This window comes from Myotis myotis, unplaced genomic scaffold (assembly GCF_014108235.1).
Source record: "Myotis myotis isolate mMyoMyo1 unplaced genomic scaffold, mMyoMyo1.p scaffold_m19_p_1, whole genome shotgun sequence".
In the NCBI taxonomy this organism is placed as follows: Eukaryota; Metazoa; Chordata; class Mammalia; order Chiroptera; family Vespertilionidae; genus Myotis; species Myotis myotis.
Window position 1 is genome coordinate 121,142,305 of NW_023416313.1, and position 24,600 is coordinate 121,166,904.

General features: G+C 43.6%; 1 protein-coding gene across 6 annotated transcripts in view; it reads left to right on the plus strand.

Annotated features, from left to right (window-relative positions):
- The window catches only part of CUL2 (cullin 2), a 172,872-nt gene that overhangs the window by 136,963 nt on the left and 11,309 nt on the right, over positions 1 to 24,600 (plus strand). For all 6 annotated transcript variants that reach the window (XM_036350399.1, XM_036350390.1, XM_036350371.1 and 3 more), the window contains one exon: positions 7,735 to 7,801. In XM_036350399.1, coding sequence (XP_036206292.1) covers positions 7,735 to 7,801 — 67 coding nt within the window. The remainder of the gene's footprint in view (positions 1 to 7,734; positions 7,802 to 24,600) is intronic.

Below are 24,600 nucleotides of genomic sequence, written 5' to 3' on the forward strand. Positions count from 1 at the left end.
TGTTTGGGGTTCTCCATGCTTCCTGGACTTGTAAGTCTATTTCTTTCACCAGGTAGGGGAAGTTTTCTGTCATTATTTCTTCCAATAGGTTTTCAACATCTTGCTCTCTCTCATCTTCTGGCACCCCTATAATTCTGATGTTGGTACGCTTGAAGCTGTCCCAGAGGCTCCTTACACTATCTTCGTATTTTCGGATTCTTTTTTCATTTTGCTTTTCCGGTTGGGTGTTTTTAGCTTCTTCGCATTTCAAATCTTTGCCTTGATTCTTGCGCTCCTCTGGTCTGCTGTTGGGAGTCTGTATAGTATTCGTTATTTCAGTCCGTGTATGTTTAATTTCTAGTTGGTTCTTTATCATAACATCGAGGGTCTCATTAGATTTGTTGAGGATCTCATTAAGTTTATCAGCGGCTTCTAGACAGTTCTTGAGAGACCTTAAAAGTGTGGTTCTGAACTGAATATCCTCCAGTGACAGTTTTGTCCTGTTTCTTTGTCTCCGCATTTTTTATGCTTTCTTGGTGCACCCCCTAGTGGTCTTTGTGTGCAGTCCTCCTGTAGTTAAGCCTTGATTGTTGTAGTTAATACTAGGGGGATTTGACCTCCAGGCCAGCTGGCTGTGAGAATCAGCTGTGTGTGCAGTGGGAAAACTTCTGTCCTCTAGGGAGGTGCTAATCTAGCCTTTGCCTGAAGCTGTCTGGCAAATGGCTCTGCGCAGGGCTTGGGCGGGGCGGGTGGGTCGCTCCGGCTCGGGATCAACAGGGTGGGCCGGAGCAAGCAGTTATGGCAGCTCTCAGTTCAGTCCCTAGGGACTCTGCCTCACAGAGTCCCAGCAACCTCTGCAAACCTCGGAGAGAAAGCTGCCTTCAAGTTCCAACTGAAGCCAGACAGTCCCACTTCTCCCGTTTGAGTCTGGGTCCCCAGAGACTCGCCCGGATCTGGAGCTCAGAATCCGAGACTCCCTCCCGATTGAAAGCACCAACCGCACCCTCCGCTGCCAGCCCGCTCCATGCGCACTCCGCACCTGAGCATTTCACTTCAGCACTGCGCCTCCTCTGAGTCTGGGTATGATATTCTCTTTCCTCCTAGTTGTAGAATTTCCACTCAGCCAGCCTTCCTGTGGTTCTGGATGATGTCCATTCCATCTTTTAGGTGTGTTTTGATTTGGTTGTTCAAGGCAGCAATCCCGGCGTTAACCTATGCCGCCATCTTGGTTCTGTCTCCCGTCAGCCGTGGGAATAAATCCCACGTGGTCATGGTGTATGATCTTTCTAATGTAATGCTGGATCCAACTTGCTAGAATCTTGTTGAGCATTTTACCATCTATGTTCATCAAGGATATTGGCCTGTAGATCTCTTTTTTTGTGGTGTCTCTATCTGGTTTTGGAATTAGGGTAATGCTGGCTTCATAGAAAGAGCTTGGAAGTATGCGTTCCTCTTGAATTTTTTGGAATAGTCTGAGGAGGATAGGTTTTAGTTCTTCTTTGAATGCTTGGTAGAACTCCCCTGTAAAGCCATCTGGAAGATTTATGATTACTCCTTTAATTTCTTTGGTGGTTATCGGCCTATTCAGGTTTTTTTTTTTATCCTGGTCGAGTTTTGGAAGCTTGTATTTTTCTAGAAATATGCCCATTTTGTCTATTTTGTCCATTTTGTTGGAATAAGAATTGTCCATAGTATTTTTTCATAGTCGTTTGTATTTCTGTGGGATCGGTTGTTACTTCACATCTTTCTGATTTTGTTTATTTGGGTCTTCTCTCTTTGGTTCTTGGTGAACCTGACTAGAGGTTCATCAATCTTGTTTATCTTTTCAAAGAACCAGCTCTTGGTTTTGTTGATCTTTTGTATTTTTTTTTGGTCTCTATGTCGTTTATTTCTGCTCTGATCTTTATTATTTCCTTCCTTCTACTTATGCTGGGCTTTTCCTGTTGCTCTCTTTTTAACTCTTTGAGTTATAGGGTTAGATAATTTATTACCATTTTTTTCCTTGTTTTTTGAGGTAGGCCTGCAGAGCTATGAACTTCCCTCTCAAGTCTGTCATGGGAAAACACAATACACGGGGCACCAAACACAAATGTATTCATGATACCAATAACCCCAAATAAAGGTGACCACCAGAAAAAGAGTTTTAGGGGAGAGAAAAGAGTGCAAAAATGATATTGAGAAAAGGAAAAAATGTAAGAGAGAAAAGAAAGAGAAGAAAGAAGAAGGGGGAAATATATATGTCAATGGGGAGAAAACTCCAAAAAAACCAACAACTAATTCAAAAAATGCAAACAACAAACACTCAGAGTAGAATGCAAACAACAAACACCCAAATAACAAATACCCAGATGAATCTGAAGAGGCAGAGCTTATTTCCAGAAAATAAGGTCAAGGAATTGAATGAATGGGGAAATGGCCACGATTCAGTATAGAGGAGGTAGAAAGAGAATGAGTGTATAAGAAGAAAAGTAATAAAATATTTTTTTAAAACAGAAAAATATATATATTAAAATGTATATATATTTTTAAAAATGTATATAAAAGAAAAATTTCCCTTTCTTTATTTTATCTATCTGTGTATTCTATTTTTGGAAAAGAAGAATAGAGAGTAAATAGGCCTGAGTTGGTGATTGAAACTAATTAAGATATTAGTAGAAGAAGAGAACAAGCGAGGAGAGGAAAAACAGGAGCAAGAAAATAAAAAGAAAAAAAAGAAACTAACAAGCAATCAAACAAACAACAACGACAAGACAAAATAAGAAAAAGGAAAAAAAAAGTAAGAAAAAAATTTGGCTAGTAAAGAAAGAGAAGAGAGAAGTGTGCATGGACGTGGAGCAGGGGAGAGGAAATTAGATATATGAGTAAGATCAATTTTTAACAGGAAGTCAAAAGAAAGGCTAGAGAAAAACTAAAGCAGGAACAGGGTAAGAGAAACAGGGCAAAAAGGGAAAAGTGAGGAAGAGAGTGTAGGCATAAAAGAAAAATTGAGATAGAGTAAAATAATGCCAGAAGAAAAGAAAAAAAAGAATGTAGAACACTGTCCTAGCTGGTGTGACTCAGTGGGTAGAGTGTCATCCTGGGACTGAAGGCTCCCAGCTTTGATTCTGGTCAAGGGCACATGCCCGGGTTGTGGGCTCGATCCCCACTGGGGGACATGCAGGAGGCAGTCGATCAATGATTCTCTTTCATCGTTGATGTTTCTATTTCTTTCTCCGTCTCCCTTCCTCTCTGAAATCAATAAAAATATATATTTTTAAAAAAATGTAGAACACTAATCCAAATATAAAATAAATGAAATGAAACTTTAAAAAGGTTAAATAATAGTAATAATAAAATAAGAATATAACAATACAAAAAGTAAAAGTGAGAAGAAAGAAAAAAAATTGTAGTTAAATTAAGTAAAAGATAAAAAATAAAAAAGTAAAGTAATGAAGTTCGTTCACTTCAGCGAGCTTCAATGACCCATGGAAGCTGTTTTAAGACCCCTCTCTACTGTTCTGCCTGGCACGTCTGTTTCCTGTCATTTAGTCAGCACAGCGTTGAAGTTCCCTGCAGTCCACCGCTCCTCTGTGTCATAAGCCACAACCTTGTGTTCAGGCAAGCAGGATCTCTCTGCTCACTTTGTTTCTCTGCCTGCCTTCAGTTGTATTTACACAAGAGTCAATTTCTGACACATCCCCTGAGTGGCGGTGTTTCTGGATTAGTTTCCAGGACCAAATGGCTCCTTGACCCAGTGGTTAGAGTTAGAGTGGGGTGGGCAAACTTTTTGACTCGAGGGCCACAATGGGTTCTTAAACTGGACCGGAGTACCGGAACAAAAGCATGGATGGAGTGTTTGTGTGAACTAATATAAATTCAAAGTAAACGTCATTACATAAAAGGGTACGGTCTTTTTTTTTTTTAGTTTTATTCATTTCAAACGGGCCGTAGTTTGCCCACGGCTGAGTTAGACTCTTCTTTTCCTGTTGCAATTAATACTGGGTTGAAGGGACGGACTGATCCAGAGGTGCTTTCCTGCTCATCTCTCCTTATTCTGATCCCCAGTTTCCTCAAAAACAACCTTCCCCTGCAGTCTCAGTGAGTGTTTTTAATCAGAAGATCATATCTACTGGGCTTAGCAAGCAAGGAAGTAAAAAAGACAAAGCAACTACACCGCCTCGCGTTTTTCTCCCCCCAGCACTGCGCAGCCGGTATAGAACTTCAGGCTGCCTTTCTGGGCACAGTCTCCCACAGCTGTGGGCTTAGATCTAGAGATCCCCTCTGCCAGCAGCCCTGTGGACCCCTTTCCACATTCGAGGGCTACACTGACCCTAAGGGCTGCGGATTTGTTGGGGCGCAGTCTCCCTCTGAGACTAGTCCCTGCTGTGCATATTTCTCCCTCCAGCCTGGATCCCACATCTCACCTCTCTCCAGGCGATCTCTGATCTTTTCATCCACAGATTGCCTCACCAGCTGTGTTTAATTCGCCAATTCCAAGTGGGTGTTATTCAATTCAGCTGTTCCTTCTATCTCAGCGGTTCTCAACCTGTGGGTCGTGCACAATGAAAATACATCCTGCATATCAGATATTTACATTACAATTCATAACAATAGCAAAATTACAGTTATGAAGTAGCAACAAAAATAATCTGCTCTGTGAGAAGGCGCAGGACCCGACTGTGTATTCAGCCGCCACCTTGTCTCCTCTGGATAAACTTTAGGTGCCCATGGCCGGAGAGGCCAGAGTCTCAGTGTTTGTCACTTATCAGCTAAGGCAGCTGGTCCCTGGGCATTGTGGCTGTAGGTCCCAGGATGTATCTGAGGTCTCCCTGGTTGAAGCTAAGGCTGGGCTTCCAATCACAGCTGCTCTCCCCTTCAAGATGGCGCTATCTGTGCAGCAGAGCTGGCTGCTCCAGGAGAGATTTCAGTAGTAGTAGATGCTGCCCGGCCAGGGATCCTGATCCGCCAGTCCCCAAAAGTTGTATGGAATATAACTGTTCATCACTCACAAATACAGACACTCCCTGCACATCCACGCACTCTCCTTTTGCTCTCTCACACACTATCTTGCAGCCTGCCATCCCGTCAGCTGCCATTTGTCTTTTAATACCAAATAAATTCATAATATTCTCATTTAGAGCTGAATCTTTTTGTTATGATTAGCTATTCAGATATTTAAGTATAAAGAAATGGGTTTTTTTGGGCATAACGATATCATCAATAAAATTTTACTGGTAGTACCAGTTGCTAGGAGTAAAAATAGGTAAAAGTAAAAAGAGGTAAAACGTGTCTTCAGAGCTTTGAATATATACACTTTGAATATATAAAGCTAGTTTGCAGTTAAATAATTTGTAAGGGGATTTTAAACTTTTCTCAGTTTCAGAAATGTTTTCATTTGCTTTTGTCCACTAATTCATTATAAATGTTTAATAATCCTGCCAGACCAGTTTGGCTCAGTGGATGGAGCGTTGGCCTGCGGACTGAAGGGTCCCAGGTTCGATTCCGGTCAAAGGCATGTACCTTGGTTGCGGGCACATCCCCGGTAGGAGGTGTGCAGGAGGCGGCTGGTTGATGTTTCTCTCTCATCGATGTTTCTGACTCTCTGTCCCTCTCCCTTCCTCTCTGTAAAAAATCAATAAAATACATTTAAAAAAAAATAAAAAAAAAATAAATGTTTAATAATCCTATATAACTCTAATATGCAAATCAACCAGATGTCAGGATGACCGGTCGCTATGATGCGCACTGACCACCAGAGGGCAGACACTCAACGCAGGAGCTTCCCCCAGCCCACAGGCCCCGACCTGCAGTGGCGGCGGGGAGCAGGGCCAGCAAGTGGGCAGCACCAGGCCAGCCAAGGCGGGTGCCAGCGGGGGTTGCCCCGCCAGTCACCCTGCAGATTGGCTCTGATCGCGGCCAGGCCTAGGGACCTTACCTGTGTATGAATTTTGTGCCCCAAGCCTCTAGTTAAATTATAAGCTGTATAACAGTAATTAAATTTTATCAACACCCTTGGAGATTATTAATTAGTTAAAGCATACTTCTGGGATCCTTTTGTGACATATTTTTATTTTCTCTTTATCTACATTAGAACCAGGAAGAAAATCTTAAGTATTCCAGTGCTAGTCATTTCCTGTTTATCATACAAAGTGTTTGATGAATTTGCTTATAGAGGAGAATGATGCACTCTTGAAGGGAAAACATGCTTAACAAGTTTGAGTTTCCTAGGAGTAAGCCAAGTTGGAATAAACTGCTGAAAGAATTTATTAATTTCCTTGGCTGAGAGTGATCAGTTTTGTTGTAATGAGTGGGCATAGTGTAGCTGACAGTCAGATGTTATTAACTGCTTTATTTAAACTTCGTTTTGAAAGTACAAATGGTAAAGTTTGATATACAAATAAAAGCTTTAGATATCCTAGATAATAAAAGGCTAATATGCAAATTGTCTCCTCGACTGGGAGTTTGACCAAGGGGCAGGGCCGCTGGCCAACCTCCTGCGTTCCCTCCCCCTGGCTGGTGCAGCCTCAGTTGGCCCCTATTGGGGTGGGCCAACTGGACCCCACCTGTGCACGAATTTGTGCACCAGGCCTCTAATATTACATATGACACAATGACACATCATTCTAAAATGTCTGTCCACACTCTGGCCAGTGTGGCTCAGTTGGTTGGGTGTTGTCCAGAGCACTGAAAGGTTACTGATTTGATTCTCAGTCAGGGCACATCCCCGAGTTGTGGGCTTGATCCCCGGTAGGGGGTGTGCAAGAGGCAGCCAATTGATGTTTCTCTCTCTCCTGCTCCCTCTCTCTGTTAAAATCTATAAAAAAATCTTAGTAAAAGTCTGTCCACAATTCTGAATTGTGACATTTGTGTATTCAGTTTTAATGTTTCAGTTTTATTTTCTCACTATATTATGTAATATCTCATTAAAAGATAATACCTGTGTCCTGGCTGGGTAGCTCAGTTGGTTAGAGTGTTGACCTGATATGCCAAGATGGCAGATTCATTCCCTGGTCAGATGAATGCATAAATAAATGGAACAACAAATTGATGTTTTTCTCTCTCTTTCCCTCATTCTCTCCCTCTCTTCCTCTCTAAAGAATATAAAATAATAATAAATAAATAAAGATATGATCTGTGTTTTTTGGACTGGTGTCCCACTATTGCACATTCAGTCCAACAAATGAATTTTTTAAAAGTTACAATAATAGAATATTAAAGTTAATTTTTTATAGTAATATGAACAAGAGAAAATACAAAGACAAGTACTCTGAAGTTTTGCTTGTATTAGTGTTCAACTGGATGTGGAAGTTAAATATTGGATGTCACTTTATAGGTAACCTCTCCTTCAGCAAAGGTATATACATTGACAAATAGATGAGAAATAAAAGTATGACTTGTATTTTCATATTGAAATTTATGATGGTGTTTTTGGTTTGTAATTAATATTTATAAAGTCTGAATTGATAACTTTAAAAAATGATATTGAATCACTATGTTATTTCTGATTTTATAGAAAAAGTCAAATTTGCAGGGCTGCATTTTAGTAGAAAGTATCCTGGACAAGGTTGTAAGAGAAAAGAGCTGGAGTAATTTTCATATGTTGTTTAGAGACTTGCACAGATGTGTTTTTCTGATGTGTAAAACAAGTAGATATACCTGATGGGGTATAATGTCTTTTTATAACACAAACTTTTTAAAAACTTTTTTTAATGTAGTAATAGCCAGGTAAGTTGTTACAGTAGCAGAAAATAATTTGACTTTTTTAATTTTTTACAGTTTGAATTATTTTACAGCCAGCATTTCAGTGGAAGGAAACTTACATGGTTACATTACCTCTGCACAGGTAAAATGAACTTAATTTTTATCTAATTTAATGAAATTTATCTGCTCTGATTATGGTAATAATTTAGAAAGAGATTTTCTATAGCGTAATTGTCGATTGCTGTTTTTCCCTCCTAATAATGGTTTTTAACCTTTTCTTCTCTACCTTCCTTTCTGGTTATCATTAAAGCAACTAATAATGAAATTCAAGTGCAGCACTTTTTTTTTTTTAATTGATTTCAGAGAGGAAGGGAGAGGGAAAGATAGAAACATTAATGATGAAAGCGAATCATTGATCGGCTGCCTCCTGCACACCCCACATTGGGGATTGAGCCCATAACCTGGGCATGTGCCCTGACTGTGAATGGAACTCCAACCTCCTGGTTCATAGGACAACGCTCAACACCAAGCCACACCAACCGGGCTGGTGCAGCACTTTTTAATAGTATTTTATAGTTATGCTACTTGTAATAATACTGTTTATTTTTTAAATTTCTGAATTTTATTATGGTTTACTACATTTCTGTAATGAACCACTTTTTATAGACATTAGCATTTTATTTAGAAACCCAGATTTGATGAACCAGATACTTCAGAAAAACCTATTCTCCCTAAATATGCCAGACACAAACACATATTATATTAACCATTATATTAAATATCATATTAATTTTTATAGCATCATAAGGAAATGCAACCATTTGATTTTTATTTGTGGTACTATTAGTGAATTTCAATAGTAAATGCTTTTCCCAGAAAGTCCAGGTTATTTTCCAGTAGTTTCCAGTTTTAGAATGGTTTAATCAGAATCTAATCGTTTCCTTTGCTGCTTTCTGGAACATTGGGGGCAGGGGGATCACTGTTCATTTTTTTATTCTTGTTATTTATTAACAGTTATAATTAATAATGATTTATTATTTTAAGTAAGGGTAATATCTGAATGATTGTACACTGTGTGCAATTGCTCTAAGTTACCTGAAGATGTTAGCCTAAGCAAACACTGACATTTGCTTATGCTTTGAAAAATGCAGTATATCAGCTTTTCCTTTGTATAAGAAGGAAAGGGTGTGTATGTTAATATGTCTTAGAAATGGTACAAGAAAAAAAAAGAAGAAGACACTGTACAAGAAAGTATCTCTTAGAAATGGTAGAAGAAAATCTGACCAGTCACCATAACCTTTATTAGGAAAGTCTTTCTGTTCATTCACCTAAGAATAATTACATGTAAGTAATTTCTCTTAAGTGCCATTTATTTGACTAATTGACATTTAGTATATGATATCTTTTTATGTTAGTAATAGTAGGTTATAATAATACATGGTAATACATATTTATCAAGTTTATCTTTATGAAACAACTAGGGCATTTTAATTTTTCAATAGTTTGTGAAATAGAGATATTTATTGATATTTTAAATAAGTGGTAACAGTCATTAGCCTTTAATTTTACATCTGTTGTGAATATTTTCTATTCTCATTTAGTAACTATAATTGGTTTTAAGGGAAAAATGGTGGTTTAGATAATTTAAAAAGCAAATATATCTTAATGTATTTAAATTTAATTTATTTTTAATTCTCCTTCATATCTATCTTGGGGAATTTAAACTCTTGATTATTCTCCTTACCTTAGCAATAGCAAACTGTCTCGTAAAGTAATTTTAATGAGAAGTGCACTGTTTTGGTGTTAGGCAACTTGTTGTATACAAAAAGAAAGAAAAACCCATGTACATAGTTTTTTGTGTTTAGAATTTGGACTGACAACGATTATCAAGTAAGTAACTATAGTACAATGTTTTGAATGTTGTAATGGAGAGACAGGCCCAGGGTATTACATATCGCACAGAATGATGATAGCAAACACCTACTGGGTAGATAAGATCTAAACTTGGTTTTCAACAATGAATATGACTTAGCCAAAATTGAGGCATAGAGGAGTATTGAGTGTATTACCAACAGAGGTAAAAAATTTTAAAAATTAAGCAATCTATTGCCCAGGCCGAATAGCTCAGTTGGTTGGAGCATTGTTCTGATACACCAAGGTTGTGGGTTTGATCCCTGGTCAGGGCACATTCAGGAATCAACCAATGAGTGCTTGGATAGGTGGAACAACAAATCAGTGTTTCTCCCTTCTTCTCTCTCTCTAATACCAATAATTTTAAAAAAAGCAATTTACAACAGTGATTTTCAGTCTTGTTTGTCTTATGGCACACATAAGTTAATTTAAAATTCTGCAGTACACCAAAAATACAGTTTTAGCCAGTCAGGCAAAAAAAAAAAAATAGGTGTAATTTTGATTCATTCGCTCTGGATGGCTATTGTGTTGGCTATTGTCATTATTTTTCATTTGACAATCTAAGGGAAAAGAGGTTCATGCCCATGACTAAAAAATCAGCTATTTCATGTTTTAAAAATATGCACATAGTGAAATCAGAGGAATGGCAGTGTGAGACAGATCCTTATCCTCTCCCTCTGAAATTTCAACAAGTTAACCAATTAGAACTCAACAAAGTAATCCTGCTCAACACAGCCGCATGCCTGAGAGACCTATGCATTGAAATACCTAAAGGAGGACAACCAGGAATAAATGAGGGGATGAGAAGGAAAGTGCAGATGCAGCTCTGCAGCTGGGAACTGGCAACTGGTGCAGCTGGGAGGGGGTAAAAAGCCAGTGGTAGCAGGCACCTCCTTCAGCATGGAGGAACAGAGAGCTCTAGGGGAGGGGGAGAGGGACAGTCTAGCAAGGTGAGTGGTGAGAGAGCAGACAGTGTCTGAGTCAAGATGCCTGACAAAGCACGGTGTTCTGTGCTGCAGCTTTCCACTGTCAGGCCTGGCGTGGTATTTCAGACAAAGAAATGGAACCACAGAGCCCTTTGGCCGCTAGGACTCCCAAAACTCACCACCCATTGTCATTTGAGTTGGGTTCCTGAGCATATCTGTAAATCAAGAGCTGTTGCAGTAGAACCACTACAGTAGGTCCTCGGGTTACGTCAGAGATCCGTTTCTACAGCGCAGCCTAATGCGATTTTCGCCGTAAGTTGGAACCCACCTACATAAGGACCTATGTTACTCACGAGTACATACACAGCAGTAATGAAGTGAAACAGTAAAAAAAATTTAAAAGAAAGATAACAATTCCTGATCTTTACTTGTAAATAAATAATAAAAAACATAAAGCACATGTACATACACCGAAATGACAGAACTTTTTTTTTTTTATAAATGGGAAATGGCGACGTAACCACGAAATGATGTACGTCGTAACCCAAGGAATGTCTGTATTTCCCTTTGACTGATCCCCAAGAGCAGGGGTTCTCAAACTTTTTAAACAGGGGGCCAGTTCACTGTCCCTCAGACTGTTGGAGGGCCGGACTATAGTTTAAAAAAAACTATGAACAAATTCCTATGCACACTACACATATCTTATTTTGGAAGGCAGCTATGCTCACCACTATACCACCAAAGCAACCTCACATATCTTATTTTGAAGTAAAAAAACAAAATGGGAACAAATACAATATTTGTATTTGCATGTGGCCCGGGGGCCGTAGTTTGAGGACCTCTGCCCAAGAGGCACCTTAGGGTGGAACCCCTTGGAGGTCAAAAATTGCCATTATGGTGATGAACACCAAGAACCTACAACCAAGATTGCTTTACCCAGCAAAGCTATCATTCAGAATTGAAGGTCAGATAAAGAGCTTCACAGATAAGAAAAAGCTAAAGGTATTTATCACTACCAAACCAGTATTATACAAAATGCCGAAAGGTATCCTTTAAGAAGAGGAAGAAGAAGAAAAAGGTAAAGATACAAATTATGAACAACAAATACACATCTATCAACAAGTGAATCTAAAAATCAAGTGAATAAACAATCTGATGAACAGAATAAACTGGTGAATATAATAGAATCAGGGCATAGAAAGGGAGTGGACTGACAATTCTCGGGGGGAAAGGGGTGTGGGGGGTGCGGGAAGAGACTGGACAAAAATCGTACACCTATGGATGAGGACAGTGGCGGCGGGGGGGAGGGGGGACCAGGTGGAGGGGAGCTATGGGGGGGGGGGGAAGAGGAACAACTGTAATAATCGGAACAATAAAGATTTAATTTAAAAAAAATTGCCATTATGGTGGGGAGCAAAACAAACTCCACCCCCAAGAAGCGCTACTGTACTCTTATGGAAGCCAGGGAGGTTCAAAACAGGGAGATTACAGAGGTAAAAAAAATCTTGCGAATCAGTGCCATCTACTGGAAAATAGTAGAAAGACCTCTTAAGAGATAAATGCACAGACAAAGGAGGACAGCAAATAACATGGATAAGCACAGTAATGAGGATGACCAGAATGAAAATGAAATATCACCAGAAGGCAAGCTGGAACACATGGAAATACGTGACATAAATGACATTTCAAGATTGCATATCTGAAAATACTCAAAGAGGTGTGAGAAAATACAGATAGGCAATACAATGCACTCAGAAAACAAATGTACCAAATGAGTACTTTTCAGAAGAAATTGAAACTTTAAAAAAGAACAAATCAGAAATCCTAGAAATGAAATGTGAAATTAAGGATATTAAGAGTGAACTACTGGCCTGACGTGTGTGTTTCAGTGGTTGAGTATTGACCTATGAACCAGGAGGTCACAGTTCGATTCCCAGATGAAGCACATGTGCTCAGTCCTCAGTGTGGGTGGTACAGGAGGCAGCTGATTGATGATTCATTCTCTCTCTCTCTCTCTCTCTCTCTCTCTCTCTCTCTCTCTCTCTGTATTTAAGAGTGAACTATTGAGCATAGAAAATAGAGACAACCAGATAAAGGAAAGAATGAGTGATATCAAAGATAGGAATCTAGAAATGATGCAGAAGGAAGAAGAGAGAGACCTGAGTATAAAGAAAAATAATAAAAGAGCTCTAAAAGAACTACCTGACTCCATCAGAAAAAGCAATATTTGAATTATAGATATTGCGGAAGAGAAGGAGAGGGAGCATGGAATGGAGAGTCTATTCGAACAAATAGTGGATGAGAACTTCCCAAACGTATGGAAAGAATGATACACAACATCTACTTACCTCAATCCAAAGAGGCCCTCTCCAAGGCACTTGGTATTAAAGCTGTCAAAAATTAATGGCAAAGAAAAAATTCTCAAAGCAGCCAGGGAAAAGAAGGAAGTGACCTACAGAGGAAAACCCATCAGAATTTCATCCAACTTCTCAGCAGGACCTCTACAAGCCAGAAGAGAGTGGAACCAAATATTCATACATCTGAAAGAGAGACATTACCAGCCACGAATACTATATCCAGCAAAATTATTCACTAAATATGAAGGAGAAATAAAAACGTTCCCAGACATACAGGAGCTGAGAGAGTTTATCACCAGGAAACCTCCATTGCAGGAAATACACAAGGGAGTTATTCTACCAGAAACAAAGAACATAAGGTCACAACACTATGAGTAAGATCATCAAAAAACTTACAGCATAAGCAGGGATAATTTGCAACAATAAATTGGAGGGGCTAAAGGTCTGTGTTGGCAAAAGAGAATGAAGATCAGATGCACTCAAAAGAAAAAGAAAAACTATGGTATATATGCAAGTCTATCTTTTTTAAACCTAATGGTAGCCACACACACAAATTCCCAAACCAGGACACATAGCTTACAAAAAGAGGAAACAGAGGAAAGAAGTATGGAATACCACCAAACAAAAACAACAGACAGAAACACAAAGGAAAAGAACCAATGGAGGCCCAGAGCTACCAGAAAACAAAAGATAAAATGGCTATAGGAAGTGCTTATCCTCCTATCTAATAAAGGAGAAACATGGTAATTAGCTGTAACTTCGCTACCCTTCCCATTGGCTAATCAGGGAGTTATGCAAATTAACTGCCAACCAGGATGACAGCCGGCAGCCAGGCAACTGACGCGAACAGGAGGCTTGCTTGCTCCAGTGACGGAGGAAGCCAACGTTCCCTGCCTGCCGCTGGTGGGCTCTGAGCTGCTCTCTAAGAAACATTGTTACAAATACAGAAGCTAAACAAAACCCCAGAAACTTGCTTTCAGTCAGCCTGGATCTCAGAGCTGGAGTTGCAACAAAGTTTCAAATACAGAAGGTAAACAAAGTCCAGAAACCTGCTTTCAGCAGCTGAGGTCTGAGCTAAAGCCGGCTCTCAGCTCCAGTGACAGCCATAGAAGGTAAATAAATCCCAGAATGAAAAAAAAGGAAAAAAGGAGAGGCTGGGAGCTTCAGTCACCCGCCAGCCTGAAAACGGCCCTCAGCCCCTCACCCAGACTGGCCAGGCACCCCAGTGGGGACCCCCACCCTGAAGGGGGTGTGACCAGCTGCAAACAGCCATCATCCCCTCACCCAGGCTGGCCAGGCACCCAAGCGGGACCCCCAATCTGATCCGGGACACCCTTTAGGGCAAACCAGCCAGCCCCCACCTGTGCACCAGGCCTCTATCCTATATAGTAAAATAGTCATATGCCTCCCAGCACCGGGATCAGTGGAGCAACGAGGCCTCACTGCCCCTGTGTCAAGCGGAGCGGCGAGGCCTCCCAGCACCGGGATCAGCGGAGCCGCGAGGCCTCCCAGCACCGGGATCAGCGGAGCCGTGAGGCCTCCCGGCCTGGGATCAACAGAGCCACAAGGCCTCCCAAATCCGGGATCAGCGTAGCAGTGAGGCCTCTTAGCACTGGGATCAGCTGAGCAGTGAGGCCTCACTGCCCCTGTGTCAAGCGGAGCAGCAAGGCCTCCCGGCCTGGGATCAGCGGAGCCACAAGGCCTCCCGAATCCAGGATCAGCGGAGCCGCTAGGCCTCCTAGCACCGGAATCAGTGGAGCAGCAAAGCCTCATTGCCCCTGTGTCAAGCGGAGCCGCGAGGCCTCCAAGCACTGGGATCAGCAGAGCAGCGAGGCCTCCTAGCACTGGGATCGGCAGAGCCACGAGGCCTCCTGGCCCCTGGAGCAGCGTGACAGGGGGCAGCGCCCAAATCCCCTGATTGCCCTGTGGCTCTGTGTGTGACAGGGGGCGGGGCCACAACCTCCCTATCCGCTCTGCTCTGTTCGTGACAAGGGACAGCGCCCCAACCTCCCCATCGGCTCTAGCATGACTGAGGGTGGCATCGCAACCTCCTGATCCGCCCTGCTCTGCATGACAGGGGGCAGCGCCCTAACTCCCCAATCGGCCCTGCTCTGAGCCCAACCAGGAACTGCGGGGCAGGCACCTAGGGATTGGGCCTGCCCTCTGCCACCCGGGAGTGGGCCTAAGCCAGCAGGTTGTTATCTCCCAAGGGGTCCCAGGCTGTGAGAGGAAACCACCGCCCCCCCGCCAGTGCACAAATTTTTGTGCACCGGGCCTCTAGTCCTATCTAATAAAAGAGAAACATGGTAATTAGCTGTACCTCGGCTACCCTTCCCATTGGCTAATCAGGGCGATATGCAAATTAACTGCCAGCCAAGATGGCGGCCGGCAGCCAGGCAGCTTAAAGCGAACATGAGCCTTGCTTGCTTCAGTGTCAGTGACGGAGGACTCCATTGTTCCCCGCCTGCCTTGCCGGCCTCTGAGCTTGCAGTTTGAAACATTGTTACAAATATAGAAGCTAAACAAAACCCCAGAAACCTGCTTTCAGCCAGCCAGGATCTCAGAGCAGGAGTTGAAACAGTGTTTCGATTATAGAACCCAAACAAACCAGAAATGTGCTTTCAGCAGCGGAGGCCTAAGAGCTGGAGACAAGCCTCAGAGCTAAAGCTGGCCCAGAATTAAAAAGAAAAAGAAAAACAGAGCGGTTGGGAGCTTCAGTCACCCGCCAGCCTGAAAACAGCCCTCAGCCCCTCACCCAGATTGGCTAGGCACCTCAGTGGAGACCCCTATCCTGAAGGGTGTGTGACCAGCTGCAAACACCCATCATCCCTGCATTCAGGCTGGCCAGGCACCCCAGTGGGGACCCCCACCCTAATCCAGGACACCTCTCAGGGCAAACCAGCCGGCCCCCACCCGTGCTCCAGGCCTCTATCCTATATAGTAAAAGGGTAATATGCCTCCCAGCACTGGGATCAGCATGACGGGGCAGCGCCCAAACCCCCTGATCACCCTGTGGCTCTGTGTGACAGGGGGCGGGGCCACAACCTCCCTATCGGCCCTGCTCTGTTCATGACAGGGGAAGGCGCCCCAACCCCCTGATCTGCCCTGCTCTGTGCCTGATAGGGGGGAGCTCCCCAACCCCTTGATTGCCCTCCGGCTCTGTGTGTGACAGGGTGCGGCTCCCCAACCCCCTGATCCACCCTGCTCTGTGTGTGACAGGGTGCGGCGCCCCAACCCCCCACCTCCCCCCCATGGGCCCTGCTCTGTGTGTGACAGGGTAGAGCCATAACCTCCCCATCAGCCCTGCCCTGAGTGTGACAGTGGCGGCACCCCAACCCCCTGATCGGCCCTGCTCTGTGGGTGATAGAGGGCAACGGCCCAACCACCCCCCACGGGACCTGCTCTGTGTGTGACAGGGTAGAGCCATAACCTCCCCATCGGCCCTGCCCTGAGTGTGACAGGGTGCGGCGTCCCACCCCCTGATCCGCCCTGCTCCGTGTGTGACAGGGCGGTGCCCCAACTCCCCTATCGGCCCTACTCTGTGAGTGACAGGGGGGAGCTCCTCAACCCCCTGATCGGCCCTGCTCTGTATGTGACGGGGGAGCTCCCCAACCCCCTTATGGGCCCTCTTCTGTACGTGACGGGGGAGCTCCCCAACCCCCTGATTGGCCGGCTCTGTGCGTGACGGGGTGCCGCCACAACCTCCCCATTGACCCTGCCTTGAGTGTGACAGGGGCTGTGCCCCAACCCCCCAATTGGCCCTACGCTGAGCATGACTGAGGGTGGCATCGCAACCTCCCGATCCGCCCTGCTCTTTGCATGACAGGGGGCGGCGCCCCAACTCCCCAATTGGCCCTGCTCTGAGCCTGACCAGGGGCTGCACCTAGGGATTGGGCCTGCCCTCTGCCACCCATACCAGGCCTAAGCAGCAGGTCCTTATCTCCCGAGGGGTTCCAGACTGCGAGAGGGCACAGGCCGGGCTGAGGGACCCCCCCCCCCCGAGTGCACAAATTTTTGTGCACCGGGCCTCTAGTCCTATATAATAAAGATGTAATATGCAAATTGACCCTCACGTCACAAGATGGCTGTGCCCACAGTGGAGGCGGGGTTCCCATAATGAGCCATAACGAGCAATCAGCAGGGACCTGAAGCTGCATGGCGCCAGCCCAGTGTGGGGAACCTCAGGCCCCACCCCCACCCCGCCATCGAGCCAGGGGTCCTGAGGTCATGTCCTCAGCCCAGCAGGGCTTGACGGGGGATCTCAGGCCACGCCCCATACCCTGACACCGGGCCAGGGGACCTCAGGCCGCACTCCCCAGCGCCAGGCTGGGGGGGCCTGAGGCTGCGCCCTCCCCATCCGGCACTGGGCCGAGGCACCTGAGGCTGCGTCCCCCCGCCCAGAAGGGCTTGATGGGGGTGGGGCCGGCCGGGTCTGGATCTCGCCCAATGGGGGTGGGTCCAGCCGGGTCTGGGTCTTGCACGATTTTGAGATGCACGCGGGTGGGCAGGGACTTGACTCTGGGTCCCATGGGGTGCCCCAGACTCTGACAGGAGGGAGATTTTTATATACATTTTATTAATTTTCTTTCATCTCTGACACTTCTATTATAAAGAAAGGACAAATAGCAATATTAAAATATTTTCTCTAATTCCCTTTTAATGTGCATCAATTTCGTGCACCGGGCCACTAGTTCATGTGATAAAAAAATCACTAATTCATTTGGTTTTTCTGTCTTCCCTCTTTTGTTACTAAACTCAAGGTATTTCTCACTTGGATGCTCTATTCAAGAATGAGATGTTTTTGTTGCAAGGTAGTTTGATTTATTTGCAGCAAGTAGTGGAGAATGGGATTCATATTCAAAGCTCTGCGTCTTGGAAGGAAGGTTCAGTCATTGCTTATATACACTATTTGATCAATTACATGTTAATTTCTTGTTTGCAGTTGGCTACTGTCATCCAGTTGTGTTCCCCTCAAGCTCATCCTGTTTACAACTGGTTTACAAAATACTGTGCTACATTCTAACATTTAGTAAGGATAACATTTAGTAAGAACATTTAGAACTACCTAGACCTTGAGACCCTTTTCCTGTTTTAACAATTCCCTTGAGATTTTTCACTCCTCATTCTTGCAGGAATAGGCATGAAGGTCATACTTGTGTAACTACTTCCTGCTGAACATGGACAAATTCTCTGGCTGCCTGACTTATGACAGTCATGGAGTCCCCTAGGTCCTGGGATTCCTAAGAACAAGAGTGCATAATAATCATCACTTCTTTTGAAGAGCAGCTTGAAGGTCAGGCAGGTTCATAAGAGTACTGTGGATCTGGATCCTTGTTCTCACTGGGTGGTAGAGCTTGCTTCAGTCCAGAGTGATCTATCCAGCAAAAATGAGTTGTTAGTAACACAAAATGAGGACCTGTCCATATTGGGTTCAGTTGATCTTGCAGGAATCTTGATTTCCATGTTTTTAACACGTTAAGCGCCAGTGACTGACACTATACTTTCCCATTTGGACCTCCTCAGTCTCCGGCCACCAGCATATTGGTGAAATCGGATATCGCGGACTAAATGGAAAGGAAGACAAAACAGGCTTGGCGCTTAACATGTTAAATATACCTGGTTCCCTGGATCATATAGGTGTGCCTTAGTATCTGTTTGTGTGGGTAAAATCAGGTTAGCACGGTGGTTGGCAAACTGCGGCCCCTTGAGTGTGGCTCTTCCACAAAATACCACATGCGGGCGCGCACATACAGTACAATTGAAATTTCATGGCCACACTCAAGGGGCCAAAGAGCCGCATGTGGCTCGCGAGCCACAGTTTGCCGACCACTGGGTTAGCATATTTATTTAAGTTTTAAGTTACCTTTCCTAAGTGGATTATATGTTTAATGGCCTATTTTATAAGTGGGTCTTGGCACCCTAAAGTTTTAGAGGAGCCTATTAAGGCCTACCATACATAAGTTCAGAAGTAGTCAACTTAAGTATTCCTTTAGGTGCTGCTCTGGTCTGGGTTAGGACAGTCGGTAATTAAGCCAGGTCTTATGGGTTTCTTGGTACATTTTGGCTAGGGTCTTTTTGAGCAGTTGATTGCATTATTCTGTTTTAACTGAGGACTGTGGTCTCCATGAAGAATGTAAGCTCCACCTAAGATGGAGAGACCAATGCTACAGCCACTGTAAAAGCCAGCCCATTGTCACTCTGAAAGATCCAGGGGAGTCCTAACGTAGGTATTATTTCCTTAAGCAGACCTTTACAACTTCATTGCTCCTTTCACTTTATCATGGGAATGATCTACCTATCCATGAAAGGTGTTTACTAACACTAATAAGTACTTGAATCTTCCAGGACCAAGGAACATTACTGTAATGCCCACCTTCCAGTCTTTTCCAGGTAACATTCCTCAGGCCTGGACTGCCTTAAAGTGGTACCACAGGTCTAATATATGCATTGTACACAGCTAGCCATAACACTATTAATGATTCTTCTCATGCCTGGGATAACTATTACCTGAACTAACTGTCCATATAGTGCTTCCTTCCCAGGGGTTCTTTTCTTTTTTTCTTTCTTTAAATTAAATCTTTATTGATCAGATTATTACAGTTCCTCATTTTTTCCCCCATAGCTCCACTCCACCCGGTTCCCACACCACCCTCTGCCCTTACCCCACCCCCCCACTGACCTCATCCATAGGTGTACGATTTTTGTCCAGTCTCTTCCTCCACCCCCCACACCCCTTTCCCCCCGAGAATTGTCAGTCCACTCCCTTTCTATGCCCCTGATTCTATTATATTCACCAGTTTATTCTGTTCATCAGATTTTTTATTCACTTGATTTTTAGATTCACTTGTTGATAGATATGTACTTGTTGTTCATAATTTTTATCTTTACCTTTTTCTTCTTCCTCCTCTTCTTAAAGAATACCTTTCAGCATTTCATATAATACTGGTTTGGTGGTGATGGACTCATTTAGCTTTTTCTTATCTATGGAGCTCTTTATCTGACCTTCAATTCTGAATGATAGCTTTGCTGGGTAATCTTGGTTGTAGGTTCTTGCTATTCATCACTTTGAATATTTCTTGCCATTCCCTTCTGGCCTGCATAGTTTCTGTTGAGAAATCAGCTGACAATCTTATGGGTCTCCCTTGTAGGTAACTGTTTTTGTCTTGATGCTTTTAAGATTCTCTCTTTGTCTTTTGCTCTTGGCATTTTAATTATGATGTGTCTTGATGTGGTCCTCTTTGGATTCCTTTTGGTTGGGGTTCTCTGCGCTTCCTGGACTTGTAAGTCTATTTCACCAGGTAGAGGAAGTTTTCTGCCATTATTTCTTCAAATAGGTTTTCAATATCTTGCTCTCTCTCTTCTTCTGGCACCCCTATAATTCAGATGTTGGTTCACTTGAAGTTGTCCCAGAGGCTCCTTATACTATCTTCATATTTTTGGATTCTTTTTTCTTTTTGCTTTTCCGGTTGGGTGTTTTTACTTCTTCATATTTCAAATCTTTGACTTGATTCTTGCGATCCTCTAGTCTGCTGTTGGATCTCTGAATAATATTCTTTATTTCAGTCAGTGTATGCTTAATTTCTAGTTGGTCCCTTTTTCATATCCTCTAAGGTCTCACTAGATTTATTGAGGGTCCCACTAAATTTATTGGCGGTTTCTAGAAAATTCTTGAAAAACCTTAAAAGTGCGGTTTTAAACTCTATATCCAGTAGTTTGCTTTGCTCCATTTCTGTCATTTGTGACCTGTTTCTTTTTCTCCACATTTTGTCTGCTTCCCTGTGTTGATAGGGTGGCTTTCTGTGCTAGGTGTCCTATAGGGCCCAGTAGCCCAGCCTCCCCAATTACCTGAGGTGGACACTCTTGGTGCACCCCTTTGTGGGCTTTGTGCACAGTCTTGTTGTAGTTAAGCCTTGATTGTAGTTGGTATCACTGGAAGGAATTGACCTCCAGGCCAATTGGCTGTGAGAATCAGCTGTGTCTATGGTGGGATAACTTCTGTGCTGGAGACACCCTTATGGGGCAAGACTTGCTTCAGTGGGGCTTTGGTGCTCACTGAGTCTTCCCCCTGAGTGTGTCCCTTATGGATCTGAGGAGTTGTAATCTGGATGGTCCCACTCTGACCACTGTGTACACTGGCTCTTGGATCTCTAAGGAGGTGCTAATTCAGCCTCTGCCTGAGGCTACCCAGCAGGAGCTACTGAGGGATCTGCAGATTCCTCTTCTTTATTTGGGATTTGGAGGTGCCCAGATGAGGCCCAGCTGTGAAGCAGTGCAAGCTGCTGTGGGGCCTTGGGCCTTCTTTTGGAAGTTCTGGGTCTCTCTGACCCAGCTGCAATTTGTTAGGGAATTTTACATTGCATAGGGCCAGGTCATTCATTTGCAAAAACCTCTGCACACAGCTTGGGTGGGGCGGGGTCTCGGAATCAACAGAGCGGAGCAAACAGCTATGGCTGATCCTCAGTCCTACCCTAAGAGGCCCCACGTATCAGTGTCCTGGTAATCGCTGCAAGCCCCTCTGAGAGAAAGCCGCCCTCGAGTTCTGCCCTATGCCAGACAATCCAGTTTCTCCCCGTATGAGTCTGGGTCCCCAGAGACTGGCCCGGAACTAGGGTTCAGAGCGGGAGCGTGTGTCTCCCTCCCGATTGAAAAAGACAACCGCGTCCTCAGTTGCCAGCCCTTTCCATGTGCACCTCCATACCTCTGCACTTCTGCACCTCCTCTGAATCTCAGTGTGCTTTTCTCTTTCCTTCTAGTTGTAGAATTTCCACTCAGCCAGCCTTCCTGTGGTTCTGGATGATATCTATTTTGTCTTTTAGTTGTATTTTTGCAGTGGTTATGCGAGGCAGCAATTTCAGGTGTTTACCTATGCCGCATCTTGGTTTCTCCCCCAAGGGTTCTTTTACTATTTTCCAAGGTAGTCTTGAGGAACAAGGGATCCAGAGCCTACAGAATCCTGTCATTCCAAGAAAACATCTCAATTGCCTCTAGTTCCATGGTGGAGCTAGACTGGCTATTACTGCCTTTTACTCTCTGGCTTACTGCCTTTCACTCTGCAGTAAGTTTCTCTGTCCTTGGGAATTAAGAAAATCCAGGTACTTCTAATTTAGGTATCTGGACCTTTTTTTGGCATACTTTGTGTCCTTTTTCTGCTGAATAGTGTTTCTCTCTGCAGTTTCTTTATCAAAGCTGTGGTAGTTAAAATGTCATCTACATATTGTGGTAGAGTCATATTTTTAATCTTTTACAAGAGCCTCTCCAAAGAGGGCTGGGGAGTTTTTGAAACCTGGTGGTAACACAGTCCAGCAATGCTGGGACTTGGATGGGTGTCAGGATCTTATCATTCAAATGCAAAAAATCTTCTGGGAGTCATGGTCCAAGAGAATGCAAAAGAAAGCATCCTTTAAATCTAGAACTGTATAGTGTTTGCTAGGTCCTGGGGGATTGGCCAACAGGGTAGAGGGGTTAGGAACAGTGGTAGGGTGTATATACTTCATTCATGGCCCTTAATCCTTATACAAATCTATATTCTCCTGGGTTCCATTTCTTAAGGGGAAGGATGGGGGTGTTACAGGGTGACTGACAAGGCTGAATGAATCCCTATTCTAGAAATACTTTTAGGATAGGGGCAATTCCTATTTTTGCCTCAGGTTTCAAGGGTTATTGTTTAACGCAGGGCCAGTGGTCTACTGTTTGATTACTACTTTAAAAGGTAGGGCATTCTTTGCCCTTCAAATTCTCCTTGTGCCTGAATAGCTGGATTAACCTGGTCAAGAATCTCTGTGGGTATAGGTCTTTGGCCTTTTTAGACCCAATGGAGTAGGACCATGAAACCTTTTCCGCTATCATTTGGAATCAGGTGCTTTAACTTCATCTTGGTTAAGTGTATGGTAGCCCCCAATTTACTTAGTAGGTTCCTTCCTTAGAGGGGAACTGGACACTCACGTACATAGAGAAAAGAATGGGACCCTATTTCACATGTCAGAGTCTCAAAGAATTTCTTTGTGTCTGGGTTTCTCAACACCCCTTTAATATTACATTCCCTCTTGGAGAGGGGGCCTTCCTGGCTAGTAAGAACAAAGTAACCCAGGTATCCTCATGGGAGATTGGAATGTTATCCTTTGGGGCCTAAAGGGGAGCCCCCTGACCCCGAGTCAGTCTTCATCTGGGGTAACTGCAAAGAATTAGGAGCTTCCTTTTCTTCTCTGAGGACGATTAGGGCATTATTTCTTCAAGTGACCCTTTTGTTTGCAATATACACATTGGTTAGACTCTAGCTTTGCTGGACAACTTTGGTTGGTCCCACGGTGGGGCCTGGGGTTACTCACACAAGGTGGTCTTCTGCCTTTTGTCCCCTGATTACCCAAAGCCTAGAGGGTGACAGCCAGAAAAGCAGCTTGTTTTTTTTTCATCTTTCCTTCTTCCTTTTTTTTTTCCTGTCACATCTCTGTTGTTGAAAATCCTAAAGGCTGCTTCTATTAATTGGGAGGTGGGAATGGTAGATCCCACCGCTATCTTTTATAACTTTCTATAGGTATCGGAGCACTCTGAGATAGGAGGTGGGTATTCAGGATAGCTTCACTTCCTGGGTGGTGTATTATTACCTTAAGCATTTTTTAAAATTTTCTAAGAATTATCTCTTAGCTTTTGTTGGATGTTTCTAACTTTGCCCCAATTTGCATGACAGCAACCAGTGTCCTTCATACCCTTCAGCAATAGGTTCCTGTAATACTCAAGGTGAGCCCAGTTTATTCTGTCATTGGGGTCGCACTGAAGATTAGTATTGGGAATTAACTCATCTGCTGGCTGCCAGATTTGATTATTAGACTGAGAAGTATGTTTATCAGCCTCTTCCTTGGCTTTTAACAGTACAGTCATTTTTTTCCTTAATAGTGAGGAAGATGGTTAGGAGGGATTAAATATCTCCCCAAGTGGAATTATAGGTCATGAATATACCACTAATCAAGCTAATAAACCTCTCTGGATCAGCTTGAAGTCCTTTAGTATTTCCCTTCCAATATTCAGATCTGATGTTGAGAAAGGAACATGTACAGTGACCATTCATCCCCTCTTCCCTGTCCAGAACCTGTCTGAGGGGGCACAGTTTAGCCTCTGGGTGAAAACTAATACCTTGACAGGTAGTGGACTTAGGGATACAGGGTGAGAGTATTAATTTCATGTTCTGGAAACGTTTTCAATGGCGTTCCTAACAGATTAGGGAGACCAAAAGAATTGGGAGGCTGATAGCAGGGAGGGAGAGCAAAAGGGAGCCTAAAAGAAACAGGCCTCCCTGAGAGGGAGGCAGGGTTCTCCTAGTTTGAGGACACCTGGGGGCAAGCAATCAAGGAGGTCTTCTCTGAGAGGCCCTCGAGAACTGGCAATATCTTGCCTGATGGCTCAGTTTCCAGTCCTTGGGTTCTTTTAAATATATTTCCCATTTTTCTTTTTTTTTTTTTTGTTTTTTTTTTAAATATATTTTATTGATTTTTTACAGAGAGGAAAGGAGAGAGATAGAGAGTTAGAAACATCGATGAGAGAGAAACATCGATCAGCTGCCTCCTGCACATCTCCTACTGGGGATGTGCCCGCAACCCAGGTACATGCCCTTGACCGGAATCGAACCTGGGACCTTTCAGTCCGCAGGCCGACGCTCTATCCACTGAGCCAAACCGGTTTTGGCCCCATTTTTCTTAAGAGGTATTTTCAAACAACCTGGCACTGACCAGTAACAGTATAACTGACTGCCAGCT